A 13,374-nucleotide genomic window follows, 5' to 3' on the forward strand; every position below is an offset into this window, starting at 1 on the left:
TTAGCATGCCTGATTTTCCTTCTTTATTAAATGATTTTCAAGATGTTGTAATTACAATTGAAGGTGACGTGTTAGAAAGGACAGGTGCATTGAAGGCATAAAGAGTGCTCAGACCCGGCTCTCAAAATGGGGGCAGGGAAGGAACAAGGATTAAAAAGGTGCAGCCCATGGGACAAGGAAGGGGGGGCAACAGCCCCCCAGCCCAGCCATGCTGAGCCTCAGGACAGGTGTCCCTGGGAGGGCGCTGGCTTAGCAGGCAGAGCTCACTAAGGGGCCCCTTCAGCACAGGGTCCCCAAGGCCCAAGTTTGCTCCACCCCCACCCACGCCACCTACAGGTGACGTCAGCCCCAAAAAGGTAACAGGAAAGTTCAGAACAAAAAAACCTCAAAAGTAAAAAGGCTAAGTGTAGCAGAGTAATACCGGAAACGTTATATACACAGGTGGTGACAGCCCTGCGGCACCTCCGGGTCACTCTGGGGCACTGCAGGGGCTCAGTACACAGAGCTGTTCCGGATGCCACAGCACAGCACCATGCTCAGGATCATCTCGAAGATCTGTAGGGAGGAGGCAGGGTGAGGTCAGCACCCGAAAGGCAGGGGGCTTCAGTGCCCACGAACAGAGGCCCTGCCCCCACCAGCTCACCATTATGACAGCAACGACGATGGCGGCAATGCCGATGAGGTACAGCTTTCCCGAGAAGAGTTCATCAATCTTCTGGTGGCAGTCCTCCTGCAGGGGCAGTGGCGGTCAGCAGACAGCTTAGCCCCAAAGCAGAAGGGGTGGGTGGCCTTGTCCCTGCCTCCCCCACCCCCACATCAGGAGAGGTGGCGCAGCAGCTGGGCTCTGCCCAAAGTTGTTCTGTCCATTTAAAAAGAATCCAAACCATGGGGACATACTGCCTGAAGCCTTCCCTACCTCAAGGCCATGATCACTGGTATTGCTATGTTTACCAAGGGACTTCCACAGGTGCTGGGTGGGCCTCCAGTGGCATCAGCAGCTTTGGGCAGTGACCCAGGTGGTAAGGACTCTGTGTGCCCCCATGCATGAGTGGAAGTGCAGGCCCTGGGCGAGGCCCATCTGGGAGTCTCCCCTCTTCCTCATGGGCCACACTCAACCTACCCAGCCCTCCCAAGAGAGCAGCCTTGGTGCCACCCCCAAACCAGGACCCACCCAGATAGGTGGAGGCCCCTGCCTCTGCCCCACCCACCAGTGCACACCTTGAAGAGATTGGTGAAGATGTTGCTCCCCGATGGACAAAGGTTGTTTCTCAGCACTGAGGTGGACAGTGCGGACAAGGTGTTGGAGCCGCAGCAATTGAGCTGTAGAGACCGAGAGTGTCTGGGTCAGCTCTGGGCATCAGGGGAGAGCGGCCAGAGCTCTGGGTGTGGCAGGGGGTGGGGAGCAGGGGTACGCATTACACCCCCCTGAAATGCACCAGGGATGTTGGGGGCGGTGGGGGTCGTGCCCAGCTGCACTGTTCGGACACTCCCACACGTCTGGCCAACCAGGCCACAAGGTGCCCATCCAGGGACGCCAGGGTCACACAGACTGCCTAGCTGGGACCCCTCCTGCTCCTGAGGTCTGGGCTGTGGCAGGACTCATCTGGAAAGGTGAGTACCCCACTGGGGCCCGCCCCAGCTCAACCTCACCGTCTCATGGAAAGTCTTCACCACGGCCTTGGCGTTGCTGGCATCGTCATCCACCACAGCCTGCTGCAGGGCCTGGTCATAGAACTGCTTCACATCCTTAGCAATCTGGGGCAGAGTGGTCACATTAGTGGGGACCATCCCTAAGGGTACACCCTGCAATAAACTTCCCCCAATGTGTTTGGTCCTAATGCCACCTCCTCCATGGAACCCTTGAGATCCTCCTACCAGGCAGACCCCAGGAGGAGTCCCAGGAGAACCCCAAAACTCTGGACTGAGACCCACCCATCACTCAAGACCTGGACAGAGGGCATTCCTCCACCCCTCTAGGCTCCCTGGTGGGCCCAGGCTCACCTGGTCCTTGTGGACGAAGCCCCAGATGCCGGCAGCCACCTCACAGGCAAAGAGGATCACTAGGCAGGTAAAAAACTGGAGAGAGGAGGAGGGATCAGGCTGTGGCACGGTCCTGGACCAGCATGGGGTTGGCCTTCTACAGAGGGCAGGAGCCCATGTAACCAGCAGGTGTGCATATTATGGCCAGGGGAGGAGCTGACAGTATCCACCAACCCACATCCCAACCAGGGAGACAGAAAGCACAGAGCCCAAGACGCAGGCCCCCTAGTGAGATGCTAAAGCACTCACACAGAAACACTGCCCGGGGTCTGCAGGAGCGGCTGCAGGAACAATGGAGAATCACTCAGGGGGGCTGTGGGTGGCGAGCCCCTGGCAGGTGCATGCAGCAGTATGCCTCCCGAGCCCACCCTTTCTCCTGCTTGCCATGGGAAAGGAGACATGACATGTGCCTCAACTTCCCCAGCTGGGGACATGAGCACAGGGCCCCCCTTCCAGAATGGCCAGGCCTGAAGGCACAGCAGGGCCTCAGTCTCCTGCCAGTGGGTGGTCCCCAAGACACTTGAAGCTGGTCTTGGGGACTCAATCTCTGTGATGTTTGTGGATTGTTTTTAAACAAAATAAAAAGTTCTCCTTGGAAATATTAGCCTCAAGGACTAGATGGAAGTAAAACCCGATGAGAGACAATTTACAAACAAAACAGGAAAATCAGAGCCCAAGTTCTGGGGAGATGCGGAGGCTACCCAGAGGCTGTTGGGCTGAACCAAAGACCCTGGGCCTGCCCCTCTGCTCATGGCCACCCCTTCCTCTGCCAGCTGGATGCTGCTCCCCATTCCAGGCCCAGGACTCCCGGGCTTCCTGACCTTACCGTCCCAAGCAGACACTGGGATTCCTGAATGGCCCCGTAGCAGCCCAGGAAGCCGACGAACATCATCACAGCCCCCACAGCAATGAGGATGTAGATGCCTGTGGGACAGGGACCAGGGTGAGTTGCTGCTTGGTACTGCCCGAGACACGGGCTCGGCCTGGCTGCATGAGCTCCTCTGTGCCTCAGCCCTCTTCTGTGACACAGGAGGAGGCCGACGATGCCAAGGGGAGGGCTTCACAGCATCCAAGTGTGCAGAGTGCTGGCGACTAGTGCCCCAGCACCCAGCACCCATGTCCACACCCAGCTTGAAGGCTGGGAAGGACACCCGCTGTAGCATCAGGAGCTGCTTGGGGTCCCAGCTGTTGACCTGGGGGTGGTGAGGTGAAAAGAGGTGGAGGCCCCCTGCTGGCACACAGCAGTCCACTCTAGCTGACCCCATCGTAGGGACGTCACCATGTGAGCCAGGCTGCTCTGTCTTGTACACTGAGAACTGAATGGAGTGTCCAAGCCACTGAGAGTGGCTGGGGCAGCTGAGGAGAGCACACCCTGCTGACCTGCCCATACCCACCAGCTTGGCATGTGTTCCTGGGAGGCAGGCAGACATCCCAAAGGGCAGGGGGTCACCAAGGCCCAGGAGGTGCCAGGTCACATTGCTGTCCTGGAGCCCATGCCACCCCCTATCCCTTGGGAAAGGCCACAGTGTCCCTGTAGGGCTTTCCCAGCCCCTCATACCATCCCCCCATCACCATGGCAACGCTGCCGGGCAGCCCAAACCTCTTTGCTCAAAGCCAGGCCCATTGTCCCCCAGGCTGGCCAGTCCAGGGAGAAGGAGCCAGGGGCCAGGACCCACCACCAGGCTTAGAAAAGCAACGTATCTGGGACCTGGTCTCCTGGGCCCCCTCACTGGCCAGAGGACACCTCTGGCCAGCACCAAACACACCTGGCTGAGAAGTCTCCCATCGGGTACACCTCACAGATAGCTCCCCACTTGGGGGGCACAGCACCCTCAAACTGGGCCTCCCTCTCCTCAGCCCTACTTCCAGTGTCCCGGACAAAAGGGGCATTGCCTTCTTGCCTTGAAGAGTCCTAGGAGCAGGAGACCCAAGCCTACAGGACTCAGGGACAGGCCCAGGGCTGCCCAGAGCCCCTCCAGTGTTCTGGAGCCTGCAGTGTTCCGGGGGTGCTGAGCCAGCTGGCCCATTCGCCCTCCCCCAGCACTGCACAAAGCGCCTTTGTCAGAGTTGGCATCTGCTCCTGCAGGGCCCAACCCAGAAGCAGCAGGGACTCAGGAAGGCCAATTTTGAATGGGCAGAGACTTGGTGGCCAGAGGGGCTCTGAGTGGTCCCTACCCACAGGGCACAGGCAGAGCCAGAGAGTGGCAAGCTCTGACATCCAACCCAACCTGCCCAGTAGTCCCATGCCTGAAGCTGTCCTCCAGTGCCCAGGAAGCCAATAACCAAGGAGAGGGAGCAGGTGGCTCTGGAGCTGGAGCCTGCCATGGGCCACGGAGAGAACACACCATCCAGAGGCCTGCTTCCAATGCCCCCTGCCCTGGCACCGTGGGGCCTGCCTGGCAGCCCCTTTCCCCTGCTACCACCCTCGGCAGGTACCTTGACAAGCCTGTGGTGTCCACCCTGCTGAGGGGGGAAAGGAGGCCTGAAGGAGTGCAGCCCCGAGGGCCAACATGCCTGGCTGTCAGCTCACCCCAACTGACCTCGTCTGAAGTGAAGTAAGCCCTCCACTCCTGTCTGGCCCCACTGGGCCAACAGTGACCCACGCTGAGCTGCTCTAGCCACTGTCTCGGCTGCCATGTCCCCAAGAGAGTGGTTCTTGGCAAAAGTGCCTGCCCCAAGGCCACTTGACTCCAGTCCTGCAAAGCCCAATAACCAGGGTGCCCCAGGCCCAGGGAGAAGGCAGGTGGGCAGCAGCACTTGCACAAGAGGAGAGGGATGTGCCGATGACACTCTAGCCAGGAGCATGCCTGGCTGTTACCAGCTCGGGGGTGGCAGCTCCTGCATTTGCTGGGAGCCCCCTGAACCCCCAATACTCCTGATTATCTTAGAAGAGGGAAAAAAGGTCAGGGAGGGACCTCCCTGGAGAACCCCACCCCTCAGGAGTTCAGAAGGTACTGGTCAGGTCCCCCATCCCCTCAGATGTGGGGCAGAGCTAACAGTCTGCTCCCAAGGGAGCCTGGCCTAAGCATGTCACCAGTGTAGCAGGCCACAGTCTGCGTGTGAGCCTGCAGGGTGGGTGGCTGCCCCCTGGGAGGGCACACAGTACTGAGGCTACAGGGACCTGCAGTCAGGGCACGGGACCTCCCAGAACAGCTGGGCCTGGAAACCAGCCCCAGCCCCAGGCGCACCCACCCCTGTCCTGTCTGGACCTCAGCCACATCCATGCTCTCTGTGGAAGACAGAGGTCCTGGGAGGAGGGTGGGTAGGGCAAGGGGAGAAAGGAGTGACAGCTCTGGGGTGATCAGAACTCTTGCCTATCCTGGGACACCCAGGTGGGACAGGGAGGGGCATGTCTGGGCTCCCAGGACCTACTCAGCAGCCAGCATGTCTTCCAAGTTGGTAAGAGGGCCCCACCCCATCCAGGCCCCACCAGGACGGAGGACAGCAGCAGGCTTCAGATGGAGCCCTGAACCAGGGGCCCCTCCTTTAAAGGGCAGAAACATCAACACTGCCAGAACTCGCAGGCGCCAGGCCCGCCTCCAAGGGAGGGCAAGGGGGAAGGCTGCTTGCACAGCCAGGGTCATCCTGGTCACCCTGCCTCTGGGGCGCTGGAGGCTCAGTCCCCCACAGGCAGCCTAATAAGGTAGCAAGGTGTGGCAGCAGCATGGGGGAGGAGGAAGCCTCCAACGCAGCCCAGGCATCCAGCCCCACCCACCCAGAGCCTCCCCAGAAATGCCTGAGTTAAAATAAGATCTTGAAACCAATCCCCAAGCCCTGCCGGCTGCCCGCCCTCCCTGGCCCCAGCCTAGTCCGTGGTGATTAGTGGGGTCCCCAGCAGCCACATGCCCATCCCTGGGTCAATCCTCCTGCTCCAAGAGCCCCTTTGGAGCTGGCTGGGACCCCGTACTGATGCCCACTTACCCTCGGGCCCTGCCTCCTCCTGGAAGGCACCGGAAGCCCTGGGCTCTTGAGCAGACCCTGTGCCACGTGTCACTCACCCACATAGAAGGTGCTGGGTGCAGGCTTGTCTCCCAGTTCCAGGTAGAGCAAACTGGTGGTCTGAGGGTCATGGCGCAGCCACAGGGCCACACCCAGGATCACGCCTCCGGCCAGCTGGAGAAAGAGTGGGGAGCAGTGTCACACGTAGCCTGCTGACAGCACCTCCAGTCGGGGAGGGGGCCTCAGCAGGGACCACAGACTGGTCTTTTGGCTACCATTCACTGGAACCCAAGGGCCACCCCCAGCACCTGAGCTGTGACTCCAGGGCAGGGCTGCCAGGTGACACAGGATGTACAACGTGAATTTCAGATCAACAAGGAAGACTACCGCGGTCCACCCATGCCCAACGTTGCAGGGACACTCAGGAAACCCATGGATCTCCAATGCCAGGTTGACCTGACGTTCTGTCCTAAAGCTGGCCAGAGGCCACACCAGGACCTGAGCCCCTAAGGACTGTTGGGCCTTTTCCAAGGGGGCGGGGATCTGGTGGCCTCCAGGAAGTGGCAGGGGCATGACCGGCTGTGGCTTGTGGAGGAAGTGGCTGCTGGGGAGGGGTCCCTGCTCAGGGCTGGCATGCAGGGGACAGGCTCAGGCTGAGGGAGCCCTCCACCACAGGCCATCCTGTGTATCCACGACCTCCTTCAGCCAGCTGGGGACTGCCCTTGAGGCAGGTCCCCCAGGCCCAGCCCCGTCTTTCCCCAGCAGCTGACCAGGCTAGATGCCTGCTGGGCCCGGGCACCTGGCCCTCCCTCCTCAGGCCACAGACGCCCCGGGGTGGTGGCTGTAGGCTCACCCTGCTGCGGATCTTAGTACCTGGCACCACGAAGGGCTCCTGCAGACACACAGTCCCCAGGAATGGCGGGACACCCTGCGTCCTGCCTGCCCTGGCCCTCTTCTACTCCAGCACCTCTCAGCCAAAGACTTCAGAGGAGCAGAGGGCACAGACACTGTCCCTCGGACTCCTACTGTCCCTCCCTGCCCTTGCTGTGCTTCACACAGTCCCACAATCCCTCAACCCGGGGACACTGTAACCCTGGGACCACAGAATCGATCTCTTCTGGGGTCCCTGACTCACAGTGGGGCCCACATCCCCTGGACTGTCAGGGTAGGGGACCTCTACTTCGCTGGAGGACATGGAGACCTGCCTGACACCTGGGCAGAGACCCTGGGGAGGCACATGCTGATGAGGCCCTGCCAGGGGCAACGGCACAGGTCTGAGTGGCAGTCAGGGTCTCCCATGGGGGACCCACCACCAGCTCCTTTGGGCCTCGAGGGCCCTGCCTTCATCCTCCACTCCACCCTTGCGGAGGGCCAGGCCATGGGGGGCTTCCTGGAGGCAGGTGCATGGGGACACACCAAGCACAGCTCTGGGGAGGCACTGCACCTCCTTCTGGTCACCACTGGCAGTGAGTGCCAGAGGCGGGCTGCCCTCCAACAGGCACGTGGGGTGCTGTGCTAGGGCCACCTGCAGGGACGGGCCCCACCCCTGGTCTGCAAGTCCGGGCTGATGCTCACCCCACAGTGGACTCAGAGCTGTCAAACAGGAACAGAAACTGAAACTGGGCCTCAAGAAAAGCACCCAGTGGCCAGGTCCCGCTCCACCGGTCCTGGCCAGGGAAGCAGGGCCTGGGGGAAGGGAGATGCGCGTAGGACAGCTCGGGCAACCAACGGCACCGAAGGAAAGCCCCGAGTGGCCCGGGGATCCCCAGGTAGGCTGGCTCTAGTCCTGGAGGGGAGTGGGCCGGCCAGGAGCTGTGGCCCCCAGGCCTTCAGGGCGAGGGCCGAGGCACCCCCAGGTCAGCAGGCCAGGCCGTCCTCCTGGTGAACCCGCCCATCTCCGCTACTGCGGTTCCAGTGGCTCTTGTGACTGCACCCGCCCCTCCCGTGTGGGAGAGGAATAGGCCCCACTTACCCGTCAGGGCCCTGGCGGGGGCTCATTCCCATCAGCCAGCACAGTGGACATTGCTGCCACTGAGGGCCCTGCTGGCCAAACTGGAAACGGCCTGGCCGCTGGGGCCCCAAGCACGTCCCTCGTGACCAGGCCCTGTGGTGGTGCCAGGGGTCCCCAGGGCTTTCTGAGGAGGAGATGGCGGGCAGCCCCAGGGCGCCACGCTGGGCTCCTCTGAGCCAGCTGCCGTCTGTGGCTCTAGGGGAGCAGGCGGCAGGCTGAGCTGCCTGGTAACTCTGGCCCCCACGGACGCTCTGAAGACGTCACGCATTCTGTTTGGAAGCTGGTTCAGAGTTCATGGAGACATGTTCTGGGGGGCTCCTGAAGCGGGAGGGGTCCCAGAGGCCTGGTCACAAACTTTGACTCAGCTGTGGAAGCTGTGGTCACCCCCCTTCCTCTGCCTCAGTGTCCCCACCTGTAAGACAGCTGGGCAGGCAACAGCTGTTCCGCAGGGGCTGACCCCACCCCGTGCCTCCCAGGCTGGGTGGGGCACCCCTGCCTTCTCCATGCAGCTGAGGGGCTGGGGGCAACACCTCCTGAGGGTGAGGGGGAGCCGTGCTCAGCTACCCGAGCTGGTGATGCGATGGGGCTGAGTCACCACTCTCCATCTGCTCAAGGAAGAGGGCTTCCTGTTGGGACTTCAGGGTCGGGTGGCAGGAGGCTACCTCTAGGTTCGCCCTAGCAAGGGGCTGGCTGGGCCTTCCAGGCAGGGGAGAGCCAGACCCCCAAACTGAAAGGGTCCCGAGATCTTCTATCAGAACAGCAGTGGGAAGGCAGAGGGAGGGCTGGGAAAGACCCCCAGGAGGGGCCCAGGAGGGCAGCTGGAGGTCCCCAGTGAGTCAGAGCTCGTAAGAATCCTCTTCCAGAGACTAGGGAAGCAGGACAGCCCCAGCTGGGATGGGACGTGACTAACAAAGGACTGTGGCCAGAGGATGCTCGGCACTCGACGGCAAGGAAGCCAGCCCCCAAGGTGCACAGAGGCAGGACGGGCACCACACGACACAGGGCCAGCACCACGCACGGACGGAGGCCACCCTCCAGCACCCAGCACTGAACAACCCCAACCCGACCACCAGGCTGCCTAAGATAGAAAATGACCGCCACCCCTGTGCCCACGAGGGCAGCAGTGGGGTTCGGAGGGCCCAGCGCAGCCGTGGCTGATGCTCAGACCTCCTTGAAGTCAGCCCCACGCCTGCCGCACACCCGGGGCCCCTCCAGGTATTCACCCAAGAGAAGGAGCCCAGCTTCACACAAGACTCGGGTTCTTTCCTGTTCAGCCCCAAGCTAGTAACAGCCTGTGGGCCCAGCGCTGGCGACTATGGGCCTGGGGCTCATCCTGCGTGGACCCTCATCAGCGAAAAGGGGCAGGACATGGGGCTGGGGATGTGGCTCAAGCGGTAGCGCGCTCGCCTGGCATGCGTGCGGCCCGGGTTCGATCCTCAGCACCACCTACCAACAAAGATGTTGTGTCCGCCGAAAACTAAAAAATATTAAAAAAAATTCTTTAAAAAAAAAAAAAAAAGGGGCAGGACAGCAAAAGAGCAGGCACCTTCTGACTCCACCTGTGTGAGCAGGACTGCGAGGGGGTCCAGGCCACAGCCCAGCACAGTGCAGGGAGGAAGGACAAAGGACTCCACGTCCCGCAGTGGCCATGGTTTCACGGGGCCACCAGCGTGTCAAGACTTACTCCGCTGCACACTGTAATCCTAGGCCAGTGCCACATGCCATCTGCATCTACGGAAAGCTGTTCGAGAACCCCCGCCCCCCGTGTCCTGCAGACTGACCACTAAGGGGAGAAAGGACCTCCTGACACTCGTGTTTTCCTGGGCAGGAGCCAGACGTCCCCGTGGCCAGCAGCAAGCATCTGCACATGCTGGAGTCTTGTCCACAGAGAAGGAAAACCCAGCTGTGTAACTACAGAACACAGAGGCCAAGTAAAGAGCCCAGTGTCCATGGAAAATGAGGAGTGACAGAGCTGGGCATGAAGGAAGGCCCGAGTCCCCGGCTGCTGGGTTACATCTGACCGAGTGACTGCAGGCCCATCTCGGTGCTCCTGCCTCCAGGATTCTCACTTGTAGAATGAAGTAGAGGCACAGAAGCTCCCACACGGTGGACAGTACCCAGCTGTGGACAGCACTCGGGATGTGAGCAGTTAGGCCTTAGAAACAAGCAGTCTGCAGTGTCCTCTCGATCCCTCTCGGAGACACGTCCGCTCAAAGCTGCCTGCAGAAGCAGTTCCCACCTGCTCCCTGACCCCAAGACACTCCTGCCACCAAACAGACTCCCTGCTCAGGGGCAGGGGTGGAGCGAGCGCCCAGGTAACGTGTCCAGGTTCCTGGAGGCCTCCACACAAGGGAACAGAAAGGCGTATTCATGACTCTGTGAAGGGTTTTGTTTCTTCCTCCTTCCTGAGAATTAATAAATAACAGACTCGACGTCAACAAGGGGGGTGCCAGCACACTGGGTCCCTGCCCAGCCTGTTGGTGTTTCCCAGCAGCAGCTGATGGGGTGCAGGCTTGGGGCAGCTTCCTCCTCCATGCCAGCTGCCTACAGTGAGTGACCCTTAGCCAGACCCAGGACGCAGCCAGAGCCGGGGCTTCTTGGGGGTTCTCCCACTTTAGCACATGTGCCCCTCCAAGAAAGGGTGAGGCTCCAGTCCCCCAGCTGGCTGGCCCAAGGGGTCACTTCAAGTGCTGCCCACAGTGCCAGAGGACAAGGACGATTCTCATGTCGGCTAGCCCCTTTAAGTTGGGCACCTAACTCCAGCCTAGACCCTGCCCCTGCCTCTGGAAAGTGGGGGTGTCTCAGGCTCCGAGTCTGTTCACTGCCAGGGTCAGGGTGCACGCACGTGCTGGGAAGTGTCCCAGCGCCTACCCGCTCAGCAGCTGGGGTGCTGGAGGTGGAGAGGGAGGAAAGGCAGGATGCTCAGGTGACCTGGGTGGCGGGGAGCCCACCAAGGGGAGGCCAGCCACCGTCCTCCCTAGCCCGGCTCCCTGCAGACCGAGCTCCATTCTCCGCCCACTGTGAGGGACAGTGCGTGGTCCGAGTGTGGGACGGGAACAAGTCCTCCTCCCTGGGGGACACAGGACCCTTCTCAGGCCTCCTTGGAGGCAGCCACTCCTCTAGGGCCCAGTGAGGCCTCAGGAGAGGAGCTGCGGAGGCTGGGCAGGAAGGAGGAAGCCCGGCGAGAGCAGGAATAGCCGCTCACCTCGGCCAGGAAGCAGCAGCACCGCTCACTGGGCTCTCAGGAAGCCGCCTGTCCGGTGTCTAAAAATAAATGCTAAGAGAGGACCCAGACCTGGTCCTGCCATCCAGCTGGGATGCAACGGACTAAGTCATGAGCACTTGGGTGCGGGGAGTGGGCTGGCCCTGAGGCTGCCCCTCACCGGAGGCAGGCTAGCCACGAGGTGCCCTGCTTGCTCGTCACACGTCTGCCTCCACTGGGAAGCCCAGTGGCCCTGTGGGGAGTGGCCTGCCAGAGAAGTGCAGGGGGCTGCAGGTGACCAGGACCCTCGGAGCTGTGTGCTCCAAAGAGGTGTGGGGACAGCCACGGGAGGCAGGGTCCGAGGATGGGTAGGCCAGGTGTCGCAGCACTCAGCCGGCTCAGGGCTGTACCTGCTACCACCTGGGTACGACCGCCTGCCCCAGGGAAGCCCAGAGCCAGGACACAGAGGAGTCAGAGGCTGTGGGACGGGCTCTAGTCCCAGCCTCCCCGCCCCCTGCTCCTGCGGTTTGTGGTTGCTTGCACTCAGTCTCCTTATCGCCAACGGTCTGGTCTGAAAACAGCCCCGCACAGCTGGAGGCCAGGGTCTCCCACGCCCTGCCTGGCACAGTGCTACTTCAGGAGCCACTATCATCTCCTGGGGCACAGAGGTGGGCAGTGTCTGTGTAGCTGAGGTTGCTACACCCAAGGAGGGGAGCAGGAAGCAGAGCCTCCGGCCAGGCCGTGGGAGCTGCGTGAGGGCTGGGCTCCCCGAGAGCCCCAGGGCTGCAGGCTGCTGGCCCTCACAAGCCAGGGGTCTACCCCAGAGCTCAAGCTCCAAGCCCAGGACTGGAGCTCTGGCAGGGCAGGGGACCAGGGACCTTGTTCCCACACCCTGCCGCGCGGAGCACCTCGAGACACCACCAGAAGCTCACTGGCAGCTGCACCACGAGCTCAACGTGCAGTCACAGGTGACCACACAGACCCTCCGGAGAAACTGCGGATCCAGCTGATGGGGAGGCGTGACGGGAGTAAGCTGCCACTCGGGGAAGCACGGGGTGCCCAGAGCCTCCTTGCTGGGGCCCTTGGGCCTTCCCCTTCCTGATAATGGCCAAGTTACCTCAATAACTGGGGCAAGGATGAAGATGGATGAATTACCTCTCCAAATCAGAAAAGGGCATATCTTCAGAGAGGAGAGCAGGGCTCGGAGCCCTAGGCCTAGCGTCTGGCTCCCTGCCCCACCTTACCTCCATGGTGTGGGGACCCCACACTGGGCACACTCTGCCCCTTCAAGGAGGACCCTCACCACCCACTCAGCGTTTCCAGACTATGAAACTCTGGGCATCTGGTTCTAATGCACCTCTCTGTACCCGCAGCCTTTACCAGACCTGGAGCCCTGGAGGACGGCGGCCCCCAGCTAGAAGCCCTCCCCTCCCATGGCCACAGTGCTGGGACGGCAAAGGCTGCTGCCCTGCCACACAGGGAGTAAAAGCCAACTACCAGCTGACCATGGACCAGCCCCTGGGGCCTGGCCCTCTGCCACAGGGATGCCCCCAGCCACAGAGGCCACCCAGAGGACCCAGTCATCTCAAAAACTTCGGCACCTGCTTTGCAGCCCGCCAGGTAAAGTGGCTTCTGCTGCACCCAGAGGTACACAGTACTGTGTAGAGGGGACAGGGTATTAGGAGGTCCAGAGGTTCCTGGAAGGCCACCCGGCATGCTGGGTCAGAGTACTGGACAGGTGCAGGCCCCTGAGAGCCAATTCTGGATGAGCCTGGTTGTTCATGCAGCTGTCCAGGGAACAAGGTGGACGCCTCCAGTGCTGGAAGATCACCTGGCACTCACTGCCTGATTGGTCTGTGTGCCAGGCCTTGGGTTCCAAAACCCAAGGCCAGTGCAAGGGTGAGAACCTGCCCCCTCCATGGTGCCTGGACTCTAAACCTTATTGATCTGGAGGATTGCAGGACTTTGGGTTGGGAGGGTGTGGGGTCAGCCTCCCTGTCTGGGCTTGGAGGCAGCTAAGACTGAATTGGGACTGGATTTGATTTCTGGAGCCAGACCTGAGCTGGGGTGGAGGTGGTGGGAGAAGGCCTGGCGTGCCCTAGAAGGAACAGAGAGGGGCCTCTCATTAGACAGTGGTAACACGTGGGCCCTGGAGCAGGGCCAGCTGGAGGGGCACCAGGGT

The 13,374-nt window shown here is 61.4% G+C and overlaps 2 protein-coding genes across 4 annotated transcripts in view; one reads left to right on the top strand and one right to left on the bottom strand.

Moving 5' to 3' along the window:
- Cd81 (CD81 molecule) overlaps positions 1–13,374 on the bottom strand; it is a 16,908-nt gene continuing 3,534 nt past the window's right edge. The window contains exons 2-8 of the mRNA XM_015503327.2: positions 6,039–6,153; positions 2,867–2,964; positions 2,002–2,076; positions 1,651–1,755; positions 1,219–1,320; positions 644–730; positions 1–555 (exon numbers count right to left, since the gene is read on the bottom strand). Of these exons, the coding sequence (XP_015358813.1) occupies positions 493–555; positions 644–730; positions 1,219–1,320; positions 1,651–1,755; positions 2,002–2,076; positions 2,867–2,964; positions 6,039–6,153 (645 nt within the window). The 3' untranslated portion in view covers positions 1–492. The remainder of the gene's footprint in view (positions 556–643; positions 731–1,218; positions 1,321–1,650; positions 1,756–2,001; positions 2,077–2,866; positions 2,965–6,038; positions 6,154–13,374) is intronic.
- LOC125618105 overlaps positions 10,479–13,374 on the top strand; it is a 21,271-nt gene continuing 18,375 nt past the window's right edge. For all 3 annotated transcript variants that reach the window (XR_007349343.1, XR_007349342.1, XM_048807865.1), the window contains exon 1: positions 10,479–12,812. Coding sequence is in view for 1 of the 3 variants with exons in the window: in XM_048807865.1 (XP_048663822.1) it covers positions 12,339–12,812 (474 nt within the window). In the remaining 2 variants the exon portion in view is untranslated. The remainder of the gene's footprint in view (positions 12,813–13,374) is intronic.

Source organism: Marmota marmota, unplaced genomic scaffold (genome assembly GCF_001458135.2).
Source record: "Marmota marmota marmota unplaced genomic scaffold, marMar, whole genome shotgun sequence".
NCBI lineage: Eukaryota > Metazoa > Chordata > Mammalia > Rodentia > Sciuridae > Marmota > Marmota marmota.